The sequence below is a fragment of the Osmerus eperlanus genome, chromosome 11 (assembly GCF_963692335.1).
Source record: "Osmerus eperlanus chromosome 11, fOsmEpe2.1, whole genome shotgun sequence".
NCBI lineage: Eukaryota > Metazoa > Chordata > Actinopteri > Osmeriformes > Osmeridae > Osmerus > Osmerus eperlanus.
In genome coordinates, this window is record NC_085028.1 from 6987542 (window position 1) to 7014687 (window position 27146).

Below are 27146 nucleotides of genomic sequence, written 5' to 3' on the forward strand. Positions count from 1 at the left end.
CCTCAAGGACACTACTGCCCCCAGGGTACGCCCCTCCCAGTACCCTGCCCCCCAGGAACCATGAAAAGTAAGAGCCTTCCATACTGGCTAACTACTGGTAATGAGAGGGAAAAATATTATTAAAATATTAAGATCATTTCATACGTTTTGTGTGGATTGTCCCTTTAGCAAACCCTAAGCAACAAACCTGTCACCATAGTTAGAAACAACATGAAATCCTCCTCAGCTTTGGGGAGAGAGAAAGAGAGAGAGGTAGCGATAGAGGGATAGAGATAGAGAAAGAGAGGGAGAAAGGAGAGAGAGCAATAAAGAGAGAGCATGAGAGAGAGAGGGAGGGAGAGAGAGAGAGAGAGAGAGAGAGATAAAAAGAGAGAGAGAATCTATCTGAAGTGCACAGCTGTCAAACACTCACTGGTAGAGCGATACAGTGAAGTACGGAAACACACCTCCCATGTCCTTCCCACCCAACCCCAACCCCCACCACCCTCCCTTCCCCTTCCCTCTCCACCCCACCACCTTCCGTCCTCATGGCTGTGATGAGAGTTTTCACGCATGTAATTGCATTTATGTTTAATGATGGGTAATTAAAAGGTTGCTATGATCCTTTGGCAAAGTTGTTGAGTTTTCGACTGCGAGGGTGTTAAGAGTTTAAGAACGAAGTACAGCACAAGTACTCTGCAGTTAAATTCTCATTACAGCCCTACACTTTATCCTCCTCATATTTTTTGGAATGCAGACATAGTCAAGTATTAAACCACTGAGTGGTGTGAGGCCCTACAAGTGCATGCACACTTGTGAGCAGATGCAAATGCCAATGAATAGTTAAATTGTAATTATCACTGCATGCCCACAGTTGATCAGTTAATGACTCTTTTCATAAGCATGCTTGTTACATTTACTGTATCCACTAGAAAAACAATGTGCATGTTTGAATGTGTGTGTGTGTGTGTGTCTTTTCAGATTACCCAGGTGGCTCTACCATGGAAGACTGCCAGCCTTGCCCTCCTGCTCTCTACTGCCCCCTAGCAGGCCTGTCTGACCCCAGCGGCCCCTGTGATCCAGGCTTCTACTGCCCAGGGGGACAGAGCTCCCCTACGCCCAGACAACACGCCTGTCCTGTGGGACATTACTGTGAGGAGGTCAGGCACGGATTGGAGCACTGTCATTCAGGATGAATGTCATAGATTATGGATGATGTCCATGGTTGTGAGTTGATGGGGTTATAGAAATGACAGGTAGACATTAGGCATCACATTAATAATCTGGAGAGAGTGTGTGTGTGTGTGTGTTTCAGGGCAGCTCCAGAGAGAGAGCCTGCCCTCCAGGCAGCCACCAGCCCAATGAGGCCCAAGACAGCTGTGAGTCTTGCCCTGCCGGCTACTACTGTCAGGAACAAGGTAGTCTTACCCATAGAAGGATGGACGGGTGGATAGATGAATGGATGGATGGACGGACGGGTGGATTGATGGAGGGCTGGAAAGATGGATGGTCAGATGGATGGATAAATCTTCTTAAATAAACATTTATCCATGGTTCTGTCATTTCCTCTTTCTCCCTCCCTCCAGGAATGGTCCGGCCCACTTTATGCGAGAGAGGATTTTACTGCCCTATTGGATCAGCAAATCAGCAACCGTGTCCAGCAGGTTTCTATGGCAACCACTCTGGATTGGCTAATGCATCTGATTGCCCCCCATGTGACCCGGGGACATTCTGTCAAGGAACAGGTACTGTAGTTGTTCTGAACGATATAATGCTGTTGTACTGTCTCCAACTTCCTGTTTGACATTCAAGTGATGGACTGTGAAGTTTTGAGTGGAAAATGAAACATCTGGTTCATCTCGTGAAGGGCTGACGTCACCCAGCGGCCCGTGTGCTGCAGGGTTCCTGTGTCTGGGAGGGGCGTCTCAGTCCTCTCCTTCAGACAACACCACCGGCACTGTGTGCCCCCCTGGGTCCTACTGCCCTGTTGGTTCCTCTGCTCCCACACCCTGCCCCAAAGGCACATTCAGGTACAAGGCCTTGCAGGTCTAACTTTAGGAGAACCATTGTTTCAGCTCTCCCCTTCACGCTGCTTGGTGAATCATACAGGAAGCTTCCTGCAACTCAACAAGGCGCAACTTTTAGCAGCCACGTTTGTTTAATTGTTTACCTAAACAGTCACCTGCGCATCCTCACATGCATCACATTACCATCAGACTCATGTTAAAACTCAGTTGACCTGTTTGAGGGCTCGGCTGTCTCAACAGGTGAGGAGTGTTGTTATTGTGCACTGATATTAAGACAGGGAGTCTCAGGGAGACTAGAAGGACCTTTCTACAGCCTGTTCAATGACATGAGTGTGTGTGTGTCGCAGTAATCAGAACGGTCTCTGGGAGGCGTCCCAGTGTCGCAGCTGCAGCCCAGGGTTCTACTGCGCTGAGCAGGGCCTGTTGACTGGTACCGGACCCTGTTTGCCAGGTGAGTCCTCTGACACTGAAATCTTTTTCTAATTCTCCCCTGTCGCTAGACGATTCCCCTCTGGATTCAATCAACCTCGGGATTGATTGACATTTACGCCCTGTTGAATTTAAATGTCACATTTGAGGTGTTGTCGCTGTTTCTGCTGTCGTCGTCAATGTTGTGTTGTTGTTGTTATTGATGATCCCGTTTGTGGAGCCAGTTGTAATGTTTTTGTTGATAACGTTGTCAGATTTATTGTTTTCCAGGTTTTTACTGCCTGGAAGGCTCCCAGAGTGCAGCCCCAGAGCCAGGACTGTCTGGAGGATTGTGTCCCTCAGGCCACTACTGTGAGAGGGGCACCAGCGTACCTGTACCCTGCCCGGCTGGAACTCAGCGGAACCAGACTGGAGGGACGAGCACAGACGACTGTACCCCATGTCCTGAGGGTGAGCTGGGGGTGATATTACCATGATCCTGCCCTTGAGCTGACCTTGGAGGTTTTCATTTTCGCTCTTTTATTATCTCACTTCCTATTTCCTGTCCCTGTCACATGGTTTCCTGTGTGTCCAAACAGGCTGGTTCCAGGAAGTTGCGGGCCAGAGGGAGTGTCTCCCCTGCCCTCCCGGGTTGCACTGCCAGACCCACACCACCAGGGGGAGCCCCAGCGGGGCCACTGGCCCTCAGCCCTGCCCAGAAGGATACATCTGTCCTGGAGAGGGACCTACCAGCCAGCCCCTGCCCTGCCCCAGAGGCACCTACAGCCCCGCCCAGGGCCTCACCACACCAGGTGAGGGAGCACTCAAGAAAAACCTCAGACCATTGACAGTAACCATAAATCACCTTCTATAAAATCCTCATATATCCTTCAGGTCTGGGATTGGAGTGGTCAAGCATAAAAGACCTTGAACCAACCAGACAGGGACTAACCTTACTACTTGACTTACGATCTTCTTAATGGTTGCCATCGGCTGAACCACTACATTTTTACGATCTTGCTAATGGAGAGTCAATTCCACTGAAAATGTCTGAGTTTCCATGCATGCGTTTAACTGTTACTCTGCCCTATAAACATGTCCATCTGACTCCCAGAAATCCTTTAAACCTTTAAATACAGAACTACACACCTAATAATCTCTGCAAGGCAAGGCAATCAGTCAGGGTCTGATTTCCTTCTGTCTCTAGTCCTCCAGTCTGTAGTACTCCGGTCTATAGAGCTACTGTATAGTATGTAGTCCTTCAAACTATAGTTCAGTCTATTGTCCTTCAGTTTATAGTTCAGTCTCTAGTTGTGTCTATAGTCCTACACTATGCTCCTTCATTCTATAATCTTGCAGTCTGTGGTTCTTCAGTCTGTAGTCCTACAGTCTGCAACTTTGTCTATAGTCATTCAGTCTATAGCTCTGTCTATCCTTCAGTCTATAGTCCTGTGTACAGTCCTCCAGTCGATAGTCCTTCAGTCTATTGGTCTGTCTATAGTCTTTCAGTCTATAGTCCCTCAGTCTATTGGTCTGTCTGTGTCACTGCAGGTGAGTGCCTGCCGTGTCCTGCGGGCCACTTCTGTGGTTCTGAAGGCCTGGTCCAGCCCACTGGACCCTGCACTGCTGGCTATCTGTGTGTGACTGGTGCCACGGTGCCCAACCCCACTGACAACAGAACCGGGTCACCTTGCCCGCCTGGGTGGTTCTGCCTGCTGGGTCTTAGAGCAGGTCAGTTTAAGGTTCATTACTTGTTTTCAGATATCTTTCATGGAGAAGGCCTGCCTGTTTATCCCACACAGTTTATCACAGACACACACTACAGCTTCTTTAATGAGTTGCTGCAGAAATACAGTTTGCTATTTTTCACTGACAAAGCATTTTATGTTGGAGCACATCAACAGATACTGATGAGCTGTCAGTGTAAGCCTCTGTCTGTAGGAACTACTCAAACATGGCTTTGCCTCAGGTTGTGCTAAGGGATGAATTAAAAAAGGGAGGGGAAAAACACAACAGGATGTGACTGTTACCATACCAACCCATGTGAGCCCTCTAGGTGACTGCTGGGCTGGCTTCTACTGTGACCACGGCTCCAGCCGACCCGACCAGACCCTATGTCCCACTGGGTCCTACTGCCCCGGAGGTTCCCCGTTGCCCCTGCTCTGCCCTGCAGGTACATACAGCCCCAGGGCAGGCAACACTCACCTGGACAACTGCTCCTCTTGTCCTGCTGGACGCTACTGCCGAGGTGAGAAAAACTGTGGTGTACTGTAGTCTTGATGATGCAAAAGCCCAATATAAAATGATCACTGATATGTGAATAAAGGACAGCAGAGGATATAAGGAGTCTTGATATGTCTACAGCAAGGCTGCTATTTCACGAGACTTCACCTTGAAATGAAAGATTCACAAGCCAGACACAGACCTCCAGACCATTAACCTTACATTCTGGTCTGGAAATCCATATCTTTGAATAAACAACTCCAAGGTCAAAAGTATCCAAGAAACTTGTAGCACAGTTTACTTTTGGTCACTACTGTAATTCTGAATGAGGCTGGCTGTGAGTCAAGGGCTCTCTACCAGCTGTGGATCTCCCTGGTGTTGTGGTGCTGTGTGACCATGGTTCAAGTAGTGTTGTGGATGAATGTACTTCATGTCTTTGTGATCTCTTACACACATACAATATATTTTACACACATTGAAAATGAATGTAATGCATTACGTTCCTTACGTTATGCTCCACCCCCCCCCCCCCCCCCTTCTCCCCCAGGGCAAGGTGTGGTGCAGCCTGAGACATGTCCAGTAGGTCACTACTGCCCCACAGGGCTCACTCTGGGTACTGAGTTCCCCTGCCCCCCTGGCACCCTGCAGGCTGTTCCAGGAGCCTCCAGCCCTGGCGACTGTCTGCCCTGCCCCGCTGGTAAGAACACATTGAGACAACGATAATCATCTAATCAGAATAGGAATGATAATGTTAGCGGTTATGATGATGATAGCCTCGCCATATAGGTACTGAGAACACTCCCTACCGCAATAGAGACACTCAATATGTCTGCTGCTGCTGAAGCACTGATACTCCCTACACACACACACACACACACACACACACACACACACACACACACACACACACACACACACACACACACACACACACACACACAAGGTGGAGGATAATGACCAGAGATGGCAAAAGTACACACACCCTTCACTCAAGGACAAGACCATCATTCACTCAAGTAGAAGTATTTGAAAGTACAGATATTTGTGTAAAAAATGGACGGAGTGAAATTTAAAAGTTGACAGAAAATCTCCTTTATGACAAATAAATAAGTCTTGATTTGAGTTTTAATCTTTTTTTTCTTCTAAACAATAATAAAAAATACATATAGATTGAGTTGCCCCTAAAATATATGTATTTTGAGGGATGTGTGGGGGGAAATCGGCCCCCCTCCTGTAAGTGGCGCCCTGGGCAATCTTGTTGGTTGCCATGTCTAGAAAATGCCCCTGCATAGAGATAATGACAATAAGAACTATTCATAGTGGTGATGATAATGCTATTCAACGCCACCAAGACACCTGCAGTTGCTACTGTTTGGCGGACGTGATTATGAGTGACTGCAGATCCCAGCCAGGGACAGTAGCTATGATGGATGGACTTCCTCATTGTGCCAGGAAGGATAGTAGAGATAAACTGTAGCCCTGTCACTGTAATTATCCATCCAGGGAGGTGGTCAACTGAGATGTGAATGTACTTGTGTATGCATGTGCATGTGTGTGCATTTGTGTGTGTGTGCGCGTCTGTGTGTTTGTGTGTCTGCAGGCCAGTTCTGTTCCCTCCCAGGCCTCTCCCAGGCATCAGGACCCTGTCAGGCAGGATACTACTGTCCACCTGGTGCTTCCAGCCCCAACACTACTGGGTACCAGGTACACTCACCCTGTCACACTACTGGATACCAGGTACACTCACCCTGTCACACTACTGGATACCAGGAACACTACACTACCTACTATTCTTCACTAGCTTCATGACCTCAAAGCCCACTAACTAAACAGTGTCTACTCAGCTCATAAAAAACCTGCCTATTCTCATTAGGGCAACTCCAGCACCACCGCCTTCTGCCCCCCTGGCCATTACTGCCCCCCTGGGGCGGGCTCCCCCCTCCACTGCCCCCCCGGCTCCCTCTCCCCCTCCCCGGCCCTGCAGAGGCAGGAGGACTGCCCGCCGTGTCCGGCAGGACGTTTCTGCAGCGCCCCGGCCCTGGTGCTGCCTTCCGACACTGCCCAGTGTGATGCAGGGTAAACCTTTGTGTTCCTCATGTCTGCCTGGCTGCTGGGAGGGAGGCCGGTGGGGCTGTGGGGTGGGGTCGGTTGGGGGGGGGGGGGGAGAGGGGGCGTTAATGAGGGCTAGGAAAGCTCTGCAAGTACTGTAGTTCTCCGCCTGAGTGAAGCCATGTGCTGAAATGATACTAATCATAACTACTGATAATGTTCTGGCTGTAAGGGTTCTCTGTCTGAGGATGTCAGTTTAAACGGACAAGGGACGTACAACAACTAGTCTGATTGAATCAAATGTTATCAGATGGCGTGTCTAGATTCTATCAAATGATCTAAACTTAATTAGTGTACAACTTCTTCGGATTGCTTTTCTCTTCATCTCCCTGTCCAGGTACGTGTGTCTGGGCGGGAGCCCCACCCCACGCCCTGGCGATGGTCTCCATGGTTACCCATGCCCGGCGGGGCACAGCTGTCCTGTTGGCACGGCAAAAGAGACACCCTGTGAGCCTGGCACCTACAGCCCCAGTCCTGGCTCCGCCCACTGCCTCACCTGCCCCAACGGAACCATGTGCCCCTTCCTCGCTACCCAGAATCCATTGCTCTGCCCTTCTGGTGAGGCTCATGTTGTCATGGAAATACTGATGCACTCAGTCATTGAAAACTCTGTATCCACATTTCTCAGCGTGGTTTAATTCCATCCACCTCGCATTGAATAAACTTTTAGATATAAACTTAAAATCAAAGTGTGAGCAGCATGGACCTCCATTCTCTTGAGTGTCTGCCGCCGGTCCCTCTGCCCCTTTCAGGACACTTCTGTCCGGCCGGGTCATCTCTGCCCCTGGCCTGTCCTCCAGGCTCCCTCAGTAACCAGACAGGAGCCTGGTCTGCCTCTGTCTGCAGGGCCTGTCCTTCTGGGGTCTACTGTAGCTCACCTGGGGCCACAGCACCGCAAGGTATCAACAACATCACCTGGAGTAGTCACAACATCACCTGCCATAGTCACAACATCACCTGCCATAGTCACAGCATCACCTGCCGTAGTCACAACATCACCTGCAGTAGTCACAACATCACCTGCCGTAGTCACAACATCACCTGCAGTAGTCACAACATCACCTAGAGTAGTCACAACATCACCTGCCATAGTCACAACATCACCTGCTGTAGTCACAACATCACCTGCCGTAGTCACAACATCACCTGCAGTAGTCACAACATCACCTGCCATAGTCACAACATCACCTAGAGTAGTCACAACATCACCTGCTATAGTCACAGCATCACCTGCCGTAGTCACAACATCACCTGCAGTAGTCACAACATCACCTGCCGTAGTCACAACATCACCTGCAGTAGTCACAACATCACCTGCAGTAGTCACAACATCACCTGCCATAGTCACAACATCACCTAGAGTAGTCACAACATCACCTGCCATAGTCACAGCATCACCTGCCGTAGTCACAACATCACCTGCAGTAGTCACAACATCACCTGCCGTAGTCACAACATCACCTGCAGTAGTCACAACATCACCTGCAGTAGTCACAACATCACCTGCAGTAGTCACAACATCACCTGCTGTAGTCACAACATCACATGCAGTAGTCACAACATCACCTGCTGTAGTCAAAACATCACCTGCAGTAGTCACAACATCACCTAGAGTAGTCACAACATCACCTAGAGTAGTCACAACATCACCTGCAGTAGTCACAACATCACCTGCTGTAGTCACAACATCACATGCAGTAGTCACAACATCACCTGCTGTAGTCACAACATCACCTGCAGTAGTCACAACATCACCTAGAGTAGTCACAACATCACCTGCAGTAGTCACAACATCACCTAGAGTAGTCACAACATCACCTGCAGTAGTCACAACATCACCTGCCGTAGTCACAACATCACCTGCAGTAGTCACAACATCACCACCATAGTCACAACATCACCTGCCGTAGTCACACCATCACCTGCCGTAGTCACAACAAGAAGGCAACAGATACAGGCTCTCTCATTCAGTACAAAACATTGAAATTGACAGGCAGATGTCATGGCTCAACACAAATTTGTGGAGTTCTTTATGTACTAAAATAATTACTAGAATAGTGTGAGACGTGATTTGTCATTTGATAGCTAGTTGATACATAGTTTACTGTAAGATGTACTGATGATCTGTGTGTGTTGCCACGCCCAGGACCCTGTCAGCATGGTTATTTCTGCCAGGGCGGGGCCTCAGAACCAACCCCTTTCCGCTCAGACAGTTTACCCGGGAACGGGCCCTGTCCCCTGGGTCACTACTGCCCTGAGGGCTGCCTCTCTCCCAAGCCCTGCCCTCCAGGCAGTGTCAGAAACAGCACGGGTGCGTTTGATTAAACTACCTGTTCAAACACAGAAGACTGTCACATTGGGTTTGGTGCATCAATGAATCGAAATAAAGTGTACTAAATGTTTCTGACTTGCCAGCAGTTTCCAACTGCTGCTGTGGTGTTGTTGTTGAGTTTATTCCTGTTTTCTGTGTTCCTCCAGGTGGTGTCTCTCTCGAGGGCTGCTTGTCTTGCCCTCCTGGGTGGTACTGTGCCAGAGAGGGGCTCTCTTCCCCCTCGGGTCTCTGTGCTGCTGGCTTCTACTGCCCATACGACTTCTCCTCCACCACCCCCTACGCTGTCCTCTGCCCCAAGGTAGAACCCATTACCTGTCCTTCACTCCATCCTCATCCCTCCATCCATCCCTCCCGCTTTTTGAGTCACCCTCCTCTATTATTTTTCTGCCTCAGGTTAAAACCTTAATCACCCTCCTCTTCCCTTTATCCTTCTCTCTTCACTTCTCCTCTCTTTATTTCCTCATCCCTCTCTCTCTCCTTCCCTTCCTCTCATTTCCCCTCTGCATCGTCCTTCTCTTTCCCCCTCTCCTCTCATCCTTTCTCCCTCTCTTCCTCCTTATCCCCTCATACATCTCTCTCCTCCACTCCTTCCCCTCTTCTCATCTTTCTCTTCCCCTCTCCCCACCCCCTCCTCCTCTTCCTCCTCCTCCCCTCCACCCCTCCACAGGGCCACTACTGTCCAGCAGGTTCTCCCCTGGCACTGGCCTGTCCTACAGGAGAGTACCAGCCCAACCCTGGGTCAGAGCTCTGTGTTCCCTGCAGGCCAGGCTTCTACTGCGAGGAGGCTGTCGTAGGGGACCCCAGGCCCTGCCCCCCGCACGCCTTCTGCCCTGCAGGTATGCACACGAACACATATGCCCACACACACACACACACATACACTGACACTGCACACACACACACACACACACAGTACCAAATATCAGAAGGGGTACACACACTCACATGCACTGATATGTGCACGCAGGCACAGACACACCCAGTATCAAATATTACCAGGCTTAGACACACAGACACACACACCCTTGACAGTTCAAGTCATTCTGAAAACAATGGATACCATCCATGTTGTTGTTGCCAGGCACCATGGTCCCCCAGCCCTGTCCCAATGGCACGTTTACCCCCCCAGGCCAGGGGGGGCTGCAGGAGGAGAGGGAGTGCCTGTCCTGCCCCCCAGGGAGCTACTGCAGGCAGGGGCACACAGAGGAGGAGGAGTTCGACTTTTCTTATCACCTGCTCACAGACCCACTGGCCCCATAGCCTGCTGTCAGCTCTCATCTTCTGTTGTGTTCTGTTCTCTGTTCTCTCTTATCGCGTCTCCTGTTCTCCTCTCTCCTCTCCTTTCCTTTGCTCCTTTCCTGTTTCTTTTTCCTCCTCTCCTCCTCTCCTCCTCTCCTCCTCTCCTCCTCTCCTCCTCTCCTTTCATCTCCTCCTCTCCTCCTCTCCTCCTCTCCTTTCCTCTCCTCCTCTCCTCCTATCCTCCTTTCCTCCTCTCCTCTCCTCCTCTCCTCCTCTCCTCTCCTCCTTTCCTCCTCTCCTTTCCTCCTCTCCACCTCTCCTCCTCTCCTCTATCCGCCTTCCCTTTCATGTCCTTCCTTATTCCTCCTTTGCTTTCCTGTCCTGTACTAACCTCTCCATTTCTCTCGTCTCGTCTCATCTGCTCTCGTTCTCTGTCCTCTCCTCCCCTCCTCCTGTTCTGATACAAGTAATTAGCGAGGCCTCCAGCATGTTCTGTTCACCAGTTCTGGTTCAGAGACAGCCAGGGCTCGTTAGCACCTGGGATGTGTCATAATGATGTATATGTTCTCCATGATGAGAATACGTTCCCTGGCAAGAGAACAATGTGGATTTATGTCCTGTGATTATGCGACTGTTCTGTTCGTTATTGAGCATGTTTGTGTGCAAATGTGCAAGTATGTAAATGTGTGTCTGCATACTGTAGGCATCTGTGTATGACTGTGTATGAATGTGTGCGTGATGAATGCAGGCGCAGCCACCTGTGCGTGAGCGTGTCTTCATGCGTGTGTATCTCCCCTGTGCTCTGTGTGCTCAGGGCGGGGCGTATCCAGGCTGTGTGTGCTGAGGGCTACCTGTGTGTGTCTGGCAGTGCAGAGTTCACCCCCAGGGGGCTCCAGGCTGACTGGAGCCAGTGTGAGTGGGGGGAGCAGTGTGCTGGGCCTTGCCCTCCAGGTGAGCCCAAACTGCCTCCGACACACCCGATAGATGATTGATCAGTTATGCTAATTATTTATCCGTCACCATCAGGGTTCTATTGCCCTGAGGGGACAGTGAGAGCAGAGGCGTGCCCTGCCAACACCATTAGAACTGCCCCAGGAGGGGGAAATATCCAGGACTGTTTGCCTTGCCCTCCCCAGCACTGGTGTCTAGCAGGTTGGTTTTGCACATAATACATGAGGACATTGTGAATAATCGCTGTCTAGAGGCGTTGCTGGTTTTGGATACTTTCGGTTTCTCCCTTCTCTCCCTTTCTCTCTATTTCCCCCTCCATCTCTGCCTTTCTGTAGCTATGTCTCTTTTTCACTCTCCCTCCTTTTCTTTCCCTCTCTTTCTCTTTTCTATGTTCTGTCTCTTACTATTCTCCTCTGCACCCCCCCACCCAGGTGACCCAGTCCTGCACCTGTGTCCTGTAGGCCACTACTGTGATGGGGTGGTGGGGATGGACCATGGAGGAGGGGCAGGGCCCAGGCCGTGTCCTGTCCACTCCTACAGACCCTCCCCTGGGGCAGGCAGCAAGGGAGACTGCCTCCCCTGTCCTCCTGGATACTATTGCAACTCTACGGGTGAGAATGCGCTGCCACAAAGGTCTAGGCCTTGAGGGTGAGGAGACTGGGGCATGCGAGGGATGAGGAGGGGTGAGGCTGAGGGATTAGGATGTGGAAGGCTGGAGATTGAGACTGGTTAGGGCTCAGGCTGTGAGGCTGGGGGATGAGGAGGAGTGAGGCTGGAGACTGAGCCTGGTTAGGGCTCAGGCTGTGAGGCTGGGGGATTAGGAGGAGTGAGGCTGGAGGCTGAGCCTGGTTAGGGCTCAGGCTGTGAGGCTGGGGGATGAGGAGGAGTGAGGCTGGAGGCTGAGCCTGGTTAGGGCTCAGGCTGTGAGGCTGGGGGATGAGGAGGAGTGAGGCTGGAGGCTGAGCCTGGTTAGGGCTCAGGCTGTGAGGCTGGGGGATGAGGAGGAGTGAGGCTGGAGACTGAGCCTGGTTAGGGCTCAGGCTGTGAGGCTGGGGGATGAGGAAGAGTGAGGCTGGGGGATGACATGTTACCCCCGGCAACAGCAATGAGCAAGCTCCTCGAGCAATTACACCGAAGTAATCTAATCATCTTATTTCCTTCTGGAACATTCACCGCTAGCGCTGGGATCACTGGAGAGACTATCTCCCATATCATACTGACCTTTAATAACCACGCTAATCTCTCTCCCTCCGTTTTTCACCCTCTGTCTCTCTCTCTGCCTCCCTCTGTCTCTTTCCCTCTCTCTCTCTCTCTCTTGCACTCTGCCTCCATCTTTGCCTCTCTGTATTCACTTAATATGCAGCCTGTCTGTTCAAGAGGATAACACTACACTAGGATAGCGCTACATTTACTGAAGATGAGCACTTGATCGTCGCATCATTTTTATATCGCTGGATGTGACATCTGTGAAGCACCTCGTGGATCACAGCTAGATTCAGGACATCCCACTCAGCCTACTGGACTCTTTCCACAGCCTCATGTCATCTCTCCTCCATTCTGCAGGTCTGCCAGACTACTCTGGCCTCCCCTGCCCACCAGGACACTGGTGCAGTGGCAGGGGCACCCCCATCCTCTGCCCAGGGGGCACCTTGAGGGCCCAGCCCTGGGCGGCTGATCCCAGGCAGTGTGAGCCATGCCCAGGGGGCAGCTACTGCCCTGACCCCTGGACCTCTGGCCGGCCCAACCTGGAGGGTGTAGCCTGCAGGGCTGGGTACCAGTGTCCTCCTGGTGGGTTGATGGCTGGTCACTCCTGAGAGCTGCTCCATGTGGTTGGACCTGCTTGTTCTAATAGTAGTGCGTGTGTCTGTATGTGTATGGGTCTGTATGTCTATACATTCCTGTATATGCGTGTGTGCAGGTTCTGTCTCAGAAAGGCTGTGTAAGCAAGGCTCGTACTGTGGGCCACAGACAGCAGATCCCATTGTGTGTCCTGAAGGCTTTTACTGTCCAGAGGGCTCCTACACCTACAATTCTGTCAAGCAACTGTAAGTCCAGTCGGGTCCTGGTCTGTCTAATCTAATCTTTTTAAGTCCATAAATTGTGCTTCCAAATTAACAACTCATTCATGAAGATACAAGCTAAGCAGAGCTTCTTGCTTTTAATTCACAGATACAGTTTATGAGACTTCTATGTAACCCCCCCAGGTGTCTGTTCCCCTACTACTGCCCAGCCAACAGCTCCACCCTGCAGGTCTGCGAGGGGGGGTCCATGCCCCTCAACACCAGTGGGCCCCGGGGCTCCCGGGAGCACTGCTGTGCCATGTGTGAAGGGGGGTCATACCGCCCCCGCCAGTCCCCCCAGCCACACTGCCTGCCCTGCCCTCCAGGCTACCACTGCCCCCCAGGTACTGCCTCTAAGACGCCCTCGCCTGACAGGCCCACTCTGCCATGTTACCCTGCAGCAGTGGTCTTAAACCGTGGTCCTCAGGGCCCCCTTTCCTGCATGTTCTAGATGTTTCCCTGCCCCAACACACCTGATTTTAATGAATGGGTTGTTAACAAGCTCTGCCGAATATGAGAGACTGATAACGAGCCATTCATTAGAATCAGGTGTGTTGGAGCAAGGAAACATCTAGAACATGCAGTACAGTGGGCCCGTAATGTCAGGTCAGTGATTCTGTTCACTTGAACATTTTTACCACCTCCAAAAGAGAATATGATGCTGAGTCAGTGCTGTAGTGCCATACATGACTGTAGCAGGTTCAGCTTCGGGATGACCGGGGTAACCATGGTAACCCCTGTCCCATGTATCTGCTACAGGATCAGAACGTTACCACGGTAACCCTTGTCCCCTTGGCTACGTGTGCCCCCCGCGCTCCCCCTCCCCTCTGCCCTGCCCCCCTGGTTCCTATGGGAACCAGAGCAGCGCTGGTCGGCTGGAGGACTGCCACCCATGCCCGCCTGGAACCTTCAACCATCTGCCAGCCCAGAGAGCCTGCTTCCCCTGCGGCAGCTCCTCCACCTCCCTGCCAGGTCTGTCCTCTCCTCCCTCACTCTCCTCTCCTCCTCTGTTACCATAACAACATCAACATTTACATGCAACCCTTACCATACACTGTTGACCTCACAGGCTCCTCCTCCTGCACCTGCATGGGTGAGAATCGCGCTTTCCAACATTCCGACGGGTCGTGCGTGTGCAGAACCGGCTTCGTCTTCTACGACGACCTGGACTTCAGGAGTTCCAGCGCCGACAGCCCTCAGGACTGTCAGCCAGAGGTGAGATAGACGGGCCCTTTAGAATCCCTCTTCTCAAACTGTCTTCTGTCCCCAGACTCTCTTTTGAAAAGTTCTTCCTATAGTCACCTCACTTCACCACCATTCACATCGATCCTTACAGAAGTTTCAGAATTAGTTTTCGACCCGGTCAGTCAGCAAGGCGCCCTTGGCTATTCTGTTTCTTTCACCCTGGTTGATTTATTACCAATCTTGATCGCAGCAGGGGCTCCAGGTTATTTATTTACTGGACTTTTATTTTGACAGCGGACTCACACTGAGAACCAAGGTCTCCCTGGCAGGCGAGCCTTGCAGTCACACAACTTAATAAAAACCAGACATGAGAGTACAGATTTGAAAAAGAAAACAGTCATAAAAACAGGGCTATAAAACTCTAATTTAAAACAACTAACATATAAAAGCAGAAGTAAAACGAACATCATATAAAATTCACAATTTCATCAATAAAAAAGGTCCTTGATCAACTCTTTAAAAACTCTCTGGAGGCAGTTCAGCGCCCCATCTTTAAATGGTTTACGTGATGTTATTCTACAGACAGAGGACATAAAAAGAATAGACTGTTCCAGATAATTAGAGTGGGGTAAGACCTGCAGCATTGAGGGAAACAGCAAGAAACATCTCCAGGAGTCTCACTCTGGCACAGAACATAAAGGTTAGCCTCAGTGTGTGCTCTATAGCTCAACCATTATTATGTTCTGCAGTCTGGGTTTCTGTTGTCTCCAACAGTGTGGTCCAGGTGGGACCTGTCTGTGTGTTTGGCGGGCGTGTTGACACAGTGACACAGGATATATCTTTGTGGTTCAAACCTGTGTGGTCCAGGTGGTGCACGTGCATTACACACACCTGTCTGTGTGTTCCACAGGTGAACCGTCGCTGCTCCGGAGGGCAGGTGCGGCTGGCGGCCACCAGAGAGTGTGTCTCACCCTCCTTCTACTCCTGCAATACCACCTGTGGCCTCCAGGGCGGCTGGCTGGACGTGGAGATGGGCATGTGAGTCTGGAGACCCACACAGCTCTCACTGTTATACTGGCCCTCAGTGATCATGCATGGCTGTAAAGCAAATGACGTCTAGTGTTGCTTCAATGCCCTGGTGGTCCGTTATAGTTAAATGCTCTTAAAGCTAAAAACAACCCTCGGTTCAAGTCTGATAGTAGTCTATAGCTAATGGACATTCTCCATGCTTTGGCTATACTTTACTGTCTGCTATGTAAAGATGATGGCATCCACATGCAGAAAATCAATATGATTTTAGCTCCATTGAGGCTTTCATGTCTAAATTAGTGGTCAAAGAGATCCGTGAAAGAGAGAAACGGTGGGAGCCCAGCGCTGGGTCCCTGCGAGCTGGGGAACATTTAAATGATGTGGTCTGTTGTCTGCTGACCTTTACCACACCCATCTGGAGAGCAGCTTAGAGCCTGGGGTCTGCAGGAGGCTCTGGTCACCAGCAGAGATACAGCAATGATGTACTGTACACGTACTTGTTGTAAAGGATTATGTTTGTTCCCTCTGTACCCTCCCTCTCTATGTCTCTCTTTTGCTTTCTGTCCCTATCTCTCTCTCTCTCTCTCTCTCTCTCTCTCTCTCTCTCTCTCTCTCTCTCTCTCTCTCTCTCTCTCTCTCTCTTCCTCTATCTCTCTCTCTCTCTCTCTCTCTCTCTCTCTCCTTATGTTAAAACTTCATTTAATTAAACTTTATTAATCCCAATTCACATTTAACACAAAACAGCAGTGATAAAATGTCCAAATGGTTGAAACAACCGACTGCTTGGGAACTGCAAGAAATTGTACAAAGAAGAAGAAACATAAAATAACATGCATGCATGTGTGCGCGTGTGTGTGTGTGTGCATGTGCATGCACAGCTGCCAGTGTGAGAGCTACGTGTCAGCGGAGGAGCTGTGCGGTCTGTCCTGTCTGTCCAGTCTGCCCAAGGTGTCCGCCCACGTCTCACCTGACGGACAGCTGCTGCTGGGCATCCGACGGAGGGAGGAGAGGGTCGGGACCAGGGTGAGGGAATCAGGGGGCAGGGGGGCACAACCATCTGCATCCACAGCAGAGGACATTACAGCTCACAGGCCTGATCCAGTCATCTGATCCAGTCATCTGATCCAGTCATCTGATCCAGTCATCTGATCCAGTCATTTGATCCAGTCATCTGATCCAGTCATCTGATACTGTCATCTGATCCAGTCATCTGATACTGTCATCTGCAGCCTGGGATCACATCCCTGGGGGCCTGATTTCAATAATGCCATCCAGAAATAGCTCTAAGCACTCTATATGTAAAGCTGTGTTCTTGCTGAACAGTCATTAGATAATCTGTTATCTTTTATCCATTGTATGTACTGATGCCACTGTACTCTACAAGTCACATTCCTTTAAGCTTTTAGGAGATGTATTTTATTGTCTATATGTTTATCTCTCTTTAACTGATGTTTTACACGTAGAAAATGGCGGAGGTTTTAGGCCCAGATGTCCATGTCAACAACATTGGAAACATCCACTTTGTGGAGTTTGGTTCTGGAGGTGTGTTCGGTTGGATTCTGACAGACACAGTCCTCATTGATAGGTTCTTATCAGGTGAGTGAACTAAAACCATTGTGTGGAAAACCTAATTGTGTCACCGGCCCAGGAACTGTTTGCTCATTGGCTCCTTTGTCCACAGAGCCAATAGAAGTGTTCAGCGCAGGCTCCAGGCAGAGGAGAGACTCAGAGAGCAGAGGAGAGAGGGTCCTGCCCCGGATCCCCAACCCCATCGTCTGCCTTTCCTCCAATGACATGATCATCTTCCTGCTCACCATCAACCACACTGGTACTGCATGCAGACTACAAAGACCACTCTCCTCTCTTCCCCACCTCTCTCTTTCTCTCTTCCCCACCCCTCTCTTCCCCACCCCTCTCTTTCTCTCCTCTCCTCTCTTTCTCTCCTCTCTTCCCCACCCCTCTCTTTCTCTCCTCTCTCTTCCTCTCCTGTCCTCTCTTCCCCACCCCTCTCTTTCTCTCCTCTCCTCTCTTTCTCTCCTCTCTCTTTCTCTCCTCTCTTCCCCACCCCTCTCTTTCTCTCCTCTCTCTTCCTCTCCTCTCCTCTCTTCCCCACGCCTCTCCACTCCTCTCATCCAACAACATGATCATCATTCTGCTCACCAGCCACACTATTACTGCTCCCTGGATAATCCAACTGTAAATGTAGATCCTATTACTGATCTAGGATACGGTATTGTAATGTTACGTAGGTACAATGACGGTGTAGAAAATTACTTGAATTGAAATAAAAGCTACTTCATACGTTAACATATCATAGGTCTGGGCCTTAGTACCACATGGTTTCCTGTAATGATGTCCCATCAGATCGAGAAAGCAGCCATTTCCCTGTCTACCAGAAGGACCACCTGTTTAACAGTAACCCAGGCTGGGACTACGGGCCCTTCAGAAGACTGGAGATCCTGATGAGACAAACCCAGTTCAACTCTACCAGGTAGGACAGATAGACCCAGTTCAACTCTACCAGGTAGGACAGATAGACCCAGTTCAACTCTACCAGGTAGGATAGATAGACCCAGTTCAACTCTACCAGGTAGAGTTGACTTCCTGCTTAAAACACACTGCTGTTTGCACTGCATTACAAAATTGTATCTTGTACATTTGTTTTTTTTGTAATATTTGTATTTTTGTATTTTTATATTGTAAATTACTGCAACTTATATTTTATTGTATATTTTATTTAATTCTAATTCCACTTAGTACTTCTAGTTTATGTACCCTTAGTATAGATAGTCCACATATTTAAAATTGAGGTCCCTATATGTTTATTGTATGCACCTTCCTGCCAAAGCAAATTCCTTGTCTGTGCAAACTTTCATGGCGAATAAATCCCATTCTGATTCTGATTCTGAGGTAGGACAGCTAGACCCAGTTCAACTCTACCAGGTAGGACAGATAGACCCAGTTCAACTCTACCAGGTAGGATAGATAGACCCAGTTCAACTCTACCAGGTAGGACAGATAGACCCAGTTCAACTCTACCAGGTAGGATAGATAGACCCAGTTCAACTCTACCAGGTAGGATAGATAGACCCAGTTCAACTCTACCAGGTAGGATAGATAGACCCAGTTCAACTCTACCAGACAGCTCACACAACCTAACATCTTCTCCTCTTCTCCCGTGTCCTCCAGGTTTGCTCATGTGTTCTCCGAGCCAGGGAAGTACGTGCTGCTGGATAACGCTGTGTCTGAGTGGAGCGTGGTGGTGGTGGTCAGTGAGGAGGGCACAGAGTGTGACCCCAGGTCGTCTGTCTTCCAGCCCATGACCCCGGCACTGCTGGTCAGACACGGGGTGGTCAAGCAGCACAGACTCAACCTTCTGCCAGACTGGGGGATCATAGTGGGTGGGTAACACACCAGTCAGTCCTCTACAGAAACGGTGTATGGGCGTGCATGCACACTCACATACACACACACCACACACACACATACACACACCACACGCACAGACACACACCACACTAGTCTGGATGACCAATCTAGCAATCTTGTGTTCCTAAAAAAGACAATAAATAGTATATCAGGAATGCTAAAATATGTATAATACAGAAGTATTTGAAAACCACTAGATACATACTTGTGCACCTTGCTGAGTCATGCGGTGTCCTCACCCCCCACCCCCCCCCCCCCGTACGTTCGCGTGTGCAGGTGTGCTGAGTGTAGTGCTGGTCATGGTCCTGGTTGTGACCACCACTGTCCTGGTTCTGAAGCCTAACCGGGACAGGCTGGTGTCCCAGGGGAGGCCCAAGCCTCGCTGGAGGAGCCTGGGTGAACCCTGCCGCCCCGTGGAGTACGTCTACAGCCAGGAGAGGTCCGTGGGAAGGGGGGGTGGAGGTGGAAATAGGGCACGCAAAGAGTGGGAGTGAGAGAGAAATAGACAGAGATATAAAGAAATAGAGAGAGGAGAAACTTAAAAAAGTTCAATCAAATATATTTTGAGTGTATGACCTGCTGTGTGTGTGTGTTTGCTTGTGTGTGTCAGTATGGACGCCCCAGGCCAGACAAGCATGCTGGGCAACAGGGGAGAAGGGGAGGGAGCAGAGACTGAGGAGCCTGCAGTCTGCAGAGGAGGTAACCTTCAGGAAGGACTACCACATGCTGAACACAAGCTAGAACCAAAAGTAACACATCCTTGACCCCTAGCCAATAAAACCTAGTCTCTAGCAGAGGAAATAGTCATAGGCCCTAGTCCCTAGGCCCTAGAAACTGGTCACTAGCATGTAGCCCACAGTCCACAGTCGCTAGCCTCTTGCCCCTAGCCCATACACCCTGGTCACTATCTAGCCCCTATTCGCTAGTCCTTAGACCCTGCCTCTTGTAACTAGTTCTTGCTCCCTTGCCCAAGTAGCTCCCAGCGATGAGGTCCTAACTCTAAGCTCCTCAGCCACTAAGGAGAGTCGCTCCACAGCGGCACACTTCCACATCAGTAATACACCACCCTCTAATGAACACTGGATGATACAATTCCCAAACTACAGAGATCTTATTAACAGAAGTAATGTATTCAATATATAATTTCATATAGTACACAGATGAAGTTTGACTATAAATTTGAGTTTTATCACCTGAAATTCCAGTATTATTATTAAGCCTGTATGATAAAAACCCCTTCCTCAAACCAACATATCCTATTCTAAGTAATATGTTCAATAGATCTTTTTTTTTTAACATTATATCACGAGTGACCAGTCAACTATAAATACAATTTTATTAGCTTATATTCCAGTAAGTGTCATGAAGCCATTCCAGTAAACTACTGGTGCAGTTACAAAAGGATGGATCCTCACTGTCTTCCTCTGTATTATTCATGCTGTCTAATAGACCAGTTAAACGACCATTACCTGATACGCCTCCAAACCACCAGGCAGGGCATAATTTATGATTCATGATGTAACCCATGACAAGGTCACTTCCAGTTCATCCATTCCATCCTAATCGTTTTTCCAATTACGTTATCGCTTTTTGTCCTTTTCTCTTTCTCTTTCTCTCCCTATCTCTCTGTAAATTAAAATACACGCTCTTTCCCCCCCTCCCTCCAACCCTTTCTCCGGTCCATTTTTACCATTCCTACTATTTCATTTATCCACCCTCTCGTGCCTCCAGACCCTGGCGGCATGTCTGGGCGGGTAGAGCTTGAGGAGTTCAACGTGAAGACACTGTATGACAAAATGGAGGACCAGAACCTCCACTTGGCCTCCCAGCTGGCGCGCCACCGCAAGGACACCCAACAGTTCTACAAGCACATGTGCCAGCACACCGACGCCCTCAGGGTAAACTAAAACAAAGTCCGCCAGATACTTGTGAAGGTGCACCTCCTGGTATTTCTGACACGGACACAGCACTGGCGGGTTGGCTGAATGAAAGCTCCTGGAAGTCTTAGAGAGACACGGCCTGCTCCAAACAAGACATTTCATAATTGTAAACAGTTCTGAGTATTTGAGATGTTTTACGGGTGACCTGTGAGTGTCTATTATATGTTTTGTGTGTTGTAGTACAAGTGTGTTGTGTGTGGATTGTGAGTGTGTTCTGTATTGTGTGTGTATGTTGGAAAGTGTGTGTGTTGCGTAGTGTGTGTGTGTTTGTTGCATGTGGCTGTTTTGAATGTGTCTTGTGTTCAGGATGTGTTGGAGAACATGGATCCTAAGAAGCTGAGTCAGTTTAAAGAGCTGCTGGACCGTGATGTCATGCAGGGTAAAGCCTGCACCAATGGCAAGACAGAGGGAAGTAGCAGCGTCCAATCAGCTCAGGGTAAGAACATGAAACACTTTCAATGTTCGCAATAATAATGTAATCTCAAAAACAAAACAGTTTCAAACAATTATAAACTTGGCTGTTTATGACACAAAGCCACAAAGCACCTTGCTAACTTGTTCTGTTTGACCTTCTTGGGTTCTACTGTCCAGCTGACCCCAATGTGTTTCTACTGGGGCCTCTACTGCGGTCTGTGGAGGCGCTTCTGTACAGGCTGACAGGGGAGGCCTGGCAGGACCAGAACCAATACCAGGACAGGGATCAGAACCTGGATCCGGATCAGAACCAGGACCAGGGCCAGACCCTGGTGGGACAAGCTCACTGTCACTTAGAGGGTGGGGAGTGTGAGCTGCAGGCTGTGTACACACACCCTGACTACACACAGGTACACACACTGAGACTACACACTGATACAATCACCCTGACTACACACTGGTACACTGAGGGTGTTTTAACTGCTGTCTGTCCTTCTGTGTGGTAGTTCTTCTCAGGTCAACTGACCCAGACTGGACCAGGCCCAGGAGCTCCCTCTCATGGCTCAGGTAGGACACCTCAGGTACCACACCTCAGGTACCACACCTCAGTTACCACACTTCAGGTACCACACCTCAGGTACCACACCTCAGTTACCACACTTCAGGTACCACACCTCAGGTACCACACCTCAGGTACCACACTTCAGGTACCACACCTCAGGTACCACACCTCAGTTACCACACTTCAGGTACCACACCTCAGGTACCACACCTCAGGTACCACCCTTCAGGTACCACACCTCAGGTACCACACCTCAGGTACCACACTTCAGGTACCACACTTCAGGTACCACACCTCAGGTACCACACCTCAGGTAGGACACCTCAGGTACCACACCTCAGGTACCACACCTCAGGTAGGACACCTCAAGTACCACACCTCAGGTACCACACCTCAGTTACCACACTTCAGGTACCACACCTCAAGTAGGACACCTCAGGTACCACACCTCAGGTACCACACCTCAGGTAGGACACCTCAGGTACCACACCTCAGGTACCACACCTCAGGTACCACACCTCAGGTAGGACACCTCAGGTACCACACCTCAGGTACCACACCTCAGGTACCACACCTCAGGTAGGACACCTCAGGTACCACACCTCAGGTACCACACTTCAGGTACCACACCTCAGGTACCACACCTCAGGTACCACACTTCAGGTAGGACACCTCAGGTACCACACCTCAGGTACCACACTTCAGGTACCACACCTCAGGTACCACACCTCAGGTACCACACCTCAGGTAGGACACCTCAGGTACCACACCTCAGGTACCACACCTCAGGTAGGACACCTCAGGTACCACACCTCAGGTACCACACTTCAGGTACCACACTTCAGGTACCACACCTTAGGTACCACACCTCAGGTACCACACTTCAGGTACCACACTTCAGGTACCACACCTCAGGTACCACACCTCAGGTACCACACTTCAGGTACCACACTTCAGGTACAACACTTCAGGTACCACACCTCAGGTACCACGACTGGACCACTGAACCCATAGCTCACACTATCACATGATTTGGCTGAAAAACCTCTGGATTTACATTTTATTAATTAATTAATTAATTAATTAATGACACTTTTACATTTACATGTAGTCATTTAGCAGACGCTCTTATCCAGAGCAACTTACAGTAAGTACAGGGACAGATTTTTTTTTCGAATTAACAAAACATTTGGCCCTGATTTAGCTCCATACATTCCCCCTGAGGCAAGTAGGGTGAAGTGCCTTGCCCAAGGACACAACGTCAATTGACACGGCCGGAATCGAACTGGCAACCTTCAGATTACTAGCCCGATTCCCTAACCGCTCAGCCACCTGACTTTTAGCCGTACAAACGGTGCATGTATAATGTACAGTAGGAGATTTGATTGACTGAAAAAAGAAGAAAAAAGTCGGAGATGAGAAAGTAGAGCAGTATATTTATGAATGTAGTTACTGTACTTAATTTTCTCCTACAGTATTTGCTAGTTTTAGGAATCACCTTTCGGTTTTATTTAAATTTGTCTCATTCTATTCTACATTATGGATTGGCAGAGCAAAAATTATGTTTATGCAGATAATGCTACCCTTGAATTATTGTTTAAATCATTTAAAAAGTTGAAGAACGGTGTTGTCTTCCAGTGCACCTGCAGAGCACAGCTCTCTGTCTGAGTGACCAGGACCTGTCCAACCTGGTGGCTGTGTCTCCTCTCTCCAGGACCCTGCAGGAGATCCAACACTCCCTGCAGAACCTCACCTCAGCAAAACCCGGTCAGATCACACAGGAAACCAGAAGACCAAGAACGTGCACATTACTTAAGTGATATCTTTGTAGATCTTTTCTCCTCTCCTGCTCTCTCTTTTATCCCTCCTCTCCTCTGCTCCCCAGCCATTTCCGAGCAACCATCCCAAGAAGAGCAACCGTCGCCAGGGCACCTGAGCCCGGTCGCCCTGAGCAACCTCTCCCCCCAGCACTGCGCCGTCTTCCTGTTCGGCTGCCAGGTCGTCCGGCTGCTCAGCTCCTCCCCCACATTCCCGCCTGTCCTGCTCCTATTGGCCAGATCACTTCCTGCTTCCTCCCATGATGGCGTGCAATTGGCCCAATGCTCAGGGGACTATTATTATGACTCCTCCCACCAGGTGCTGTACCTGTCTGAGGTAACTCTGCAGGATGTTGGTCAGTTTATCTCCACCATCCTGCAGGCTATGGCCTACCTATCTTCAGGTAAGAGTCTAGATAACCTCTCACTTCAATCCTTCACTTTGCAAAGAGCCTGAACGGAAGTTTACTGTACATGTTATCAATGATACAATCACTATAATATTCAGAATCATTTTAAACCTGTCAGGTTCCAAGCCCCAGAGCTTTATGCAGAATCTGCACAAGGCCATCTCTGCCGTCAGCAGCCAGCTTTTCCACTCCTCTTTCACCAGCTCTGCCTCCACCCAGGTATTCACCCCAGGCACCGCTCTCCTTGTGGGTTGCTCTCGGTCGATGCCAGGGTGGTGGTGGAGGTCTGACGGTCCAGTCTCACTGTCTGACAGGCTGAGCCCCACCCCTCAGAGGAGACAGGGAGGACGTTGGTGGAGGACTTCATCAATGTCAGGGTTCCCACGGAAACACAGTTCACAGAACATCTGCTGGCTGCCAGGTGAGCGGCCGGGACATCCAAAACAAGCACACAGACATCAAGTGTAGTTCACTGAACTAACATCCACCCAACTTGAATTTGTGCAACGCGTTATGAAAATTAGCCAGAGAGATATTTTACACATACAAGCATAACCATTTTTGTCCAAACCTTTGGATGAAAATGCCTTTTAAATATGTAAAATGAGCATCTGAAACTAAATTGGCATCATATTTCTGTCTTCATGTGTCCTTCAGGCTCCAAAAATATCAATACTTCAAGGTGGAGCAACTCTTGAAAGACCTCAGGAAGCCTTTTTCTGCGACCAACGAGAAGGGTACAGTTACCTTCATGTGTAATGCTAAATATAGTCTTTAATTTTATCGATTCAATCTGCAGTAACACTTTTAGATTCAGGTGCTTGTGGACGAGTAATTAGACAAGAAGGCCTCAGCAGGTTAGTGAGTCTTAAGATCTCATATTTATGTTACATACTGTGGGCATGAGTACCTTTTATAAGCTATTAACACACACTTACAGCAATCACCCAGGTCTAAAGTGTCACCCATAATGCTATATCTCCATTTGGAAATCCTCTGACATTTATTTAGGAATGATGCTACTATCTTGCAAAAATGGGCCTCTTGCAAAGATCAGTCCATGTTTTCTATGTTCAGCAAGTGGTGATTGTACAATTGTAGTTTAGTCATTATTCCAATATTGGATAGCATAAGGAAGGAGAATACTTCACATGCCAGCCAAGTATTGTTTCAGATGTTTAAACCCTGAGATGGTCTGAAACGTGTTGTGTTGTTGATGCTGTTTTTGTCCTAGGTCCCTCTCTGCACACTACACCGGTTGAGGTAAGCTTATCTGCGCTTTTCACAGTGAAGAAAAACAATTTTCCACGTAATATAATAACCTCCCCTCCATCCTCCGTCCTGCCAGAATTAAACGAATGATTGCTTAACCCTTTATAGTCCTCTCCTCCACACTCTCTTTGCTTAGCTTAGCTTTCCTCCCCTCTAATCTACTTTCCTCTCCTTCCTCCTTCCTCTCCTCTCTCCTCCAGAGGTCCTGTGTCGAGCAGGAGATACACCATCTCAACCAGGTGTTCCTCCAGCTGAACCTGCAGCTCCATAGCCACATTCAGGAAGTACACTACTGTACTCTACTCTGTTACTCTACTCAGTTACTCTGCTCTAGTGAACTGCACTCTGATCCACTCCACTCTATTCTGCTCTATTTGTATTCTACTCTACTCTGCATAAATATATTTTCCTAAAAGTGAGTTACACAGTAGCCAGAATGCTAATCCCGGTGTTGTTGGTCCAGGATGAGGCAGCAGGACAGCCATCTCTGAGCCGCAGTGGAACAGTCCTGCTGGAGCTGAAGAGACAGTACATCTCCCAGCGCCTGGACCAGCTTCACAGCCTCCTGACCCGGATCTCCCAGAACCAGCCGGACCAGGCAGACCCAGACCCCCATCCCAGGGACCACGCACACCCAGCAGGCCCCATGGAGCACCCACACACCCCTGTCCTGCCTGGACACAGCCTTGACCAGGAGGGATACAGTGGGACACTGTCTCCTCAGAGCCCCACCCAGGCTGGAGACAGCCCAGCCCTGCCTCTCCACAGTCCCAGCCAGGGGGCGAGCCAGGAGGTGCTGGGTGGTCTGGTAGCTGGGGGTCATGATCCCTGAGGCACCGAGATGACCTGGATATGCCCCTAAGAGGAGGGCAGGCAGCCAAGATGTCCGTACCAGGAAACACTCACCTGGGGATGTTGGAGACTGGGGAGGAGAAGCAGGAAGTAGGAGCAGGGCTGTGTGAAGAGTCCTATCTCTCAGTGTGCTACTGGGTGTTGGTGTGTTGCTTAATTTTTGTGTGTGATAAAGCCATCCTTATTAACCAATAAATGTATTTGTTGAAGATGACCACTGATTAGTAAAGTATTTGGTTAGCAGTGGTGTTATCCCTTGTTCTTTTTATGAAGAAGATGACTCCATGGATTGTCCTTATCTATCAGGGCTAATCTGTACTCAAACAGAGACGCAAGCAGACAAACTTGTGCAGTTAAATGTGATCTGGCCGCAGCTACCCCAGAGGTTGTAAACAAGCATCCCTTGCTTTACCAATAGTTTCCAGGTCAGAGGTCACACAGTCCCTCTGATGGTACCGCTGCCTCCCTCCCATGATGCAACCAAAGTCAAGTTCAATCAAAGTTTATCCAGAGGAAAAAGGAGGTAGATCTCCGGCATGTATAAACGTATAAAGGAGGAAGTTAGAGATTCACTTTTTTATCTGGACTTGGCTTGCAACATCAGCATACAACGGAAGTCCTCCTCCCCTGCTCTGTCACGTGATGTGACACAGATGATGTACGAGAGTCTTTAGTCTTATGTGGTTTCACATTTTCACCCTGGAATGATGAGCGATGACCACCTCATTCCGGAATGTTCCCTAGTATTCCTTCCTCCGTATCATGTTCTAGGGTATCCAGGGCTTTCCCAGCAGCTTTCCCAGCAGCTCCCAGCAGCTCTCAGCTCTAACACATTCATATACACCCACAGAGACCATGGTTCAACTCCCGGCACATGTTGATTTCCAGAACATTCTCCCCTCCCCTTT

General features: G+C 49.4%; 2 protein-coding genes across 3 annotated transcripts; both read left to right on the forward strand.

Moving 5' to 3' along the window:
- The first annotated feature begins 980 nt into the window (after nucleotides 1-980).
- LOC134029347 (multiple epidermal growth factor-like domains protein 6) lies at nucleotides 981-10338 on the forward strand. Its single transcript, XM_062473437.1, has 16 exons — nucleotides 981-1131; nucleotides 1847-2009; nucleotides 2354-2457; nucleotides 2706-2885; nucleotides 3014-3226; nucleotides 3966-4145; nucleotides 4471-4662; nucleotides 5185-5334; nucleotides 6238-6341; nucleotides 6511-6713; nucleotides 7084-7304; nucleotides 7499-7645; nucleotides 8893-9057; nucleotides 9225-9376; nucleotides 9746-9914; nucleotides 10160-10338. Exons 1-16 carry the CDS (start codon nucleotides 981-983, stop codon nucleotides 10336-10338), a joined length of 2673 nt encoding a protein of 890 aa, XP_062329421.1.
- Nucleotides 10339-10645: 307 nt separating this feature from the next.
- LOC134029153 (uncharacterized) lies at nucleotides 10646-26452 on the forward strand. 2 transcript variants are annotated; one of them, XM_062473162.1, is made up of 28 exons: nucleotides 10646-11268; nucleotides 11344-11469; nucleotides 11700-11879; nucleotides 12832-13056; nucleotides 13187-13313; nucleotides 13473-13672; nucleotides 14088-14300; nucleotides 14398-14543; nucleotides 15424-15551; nucleotides 16421-16565; nucleotides 17006-17138; nucleotides 17224-17370; nucleotides 17907-18033; nucleotides 18732-18943; nucleotides 19248-19410; nucleotides 19582-19670; nucleotides 20703-20869; nucleotides 21218-21347; nucleotides 21503-21735; nucleotides 21832-21892; nucleotides 23526-23654; nucleotides 23773-24108; nucleotides 24233-24333; nucleotides 24429-24535; nucleotides 24772-24851; nucleotides 25349-25377; nucleotides 25587-25670; nucleotides 25850-26452. In XM_062473162.1, the coding sequence occupies exons 1-28, from the start codon at nucleotides 11031-11033 to the stop codon at nucleotides 26216-26218; spliced, it is 4425 nt and encodes a 1474-aa protein (XP_062329146.1). In that variant the 5' UTR covers nucleotides 10646-11030; the 3' UTR covers nucleotides 26219-26452. The 2 variants fall into 2 exon arrangements, with proteins under 2 accessions (XP_062329146.1, XP_062329147.1); XM_062473163.1 differs by having other exon boundaries at nucleotides 25587-25625.
- Nucleotides 26453-27146: the final 694 nt, after the last annotated feature.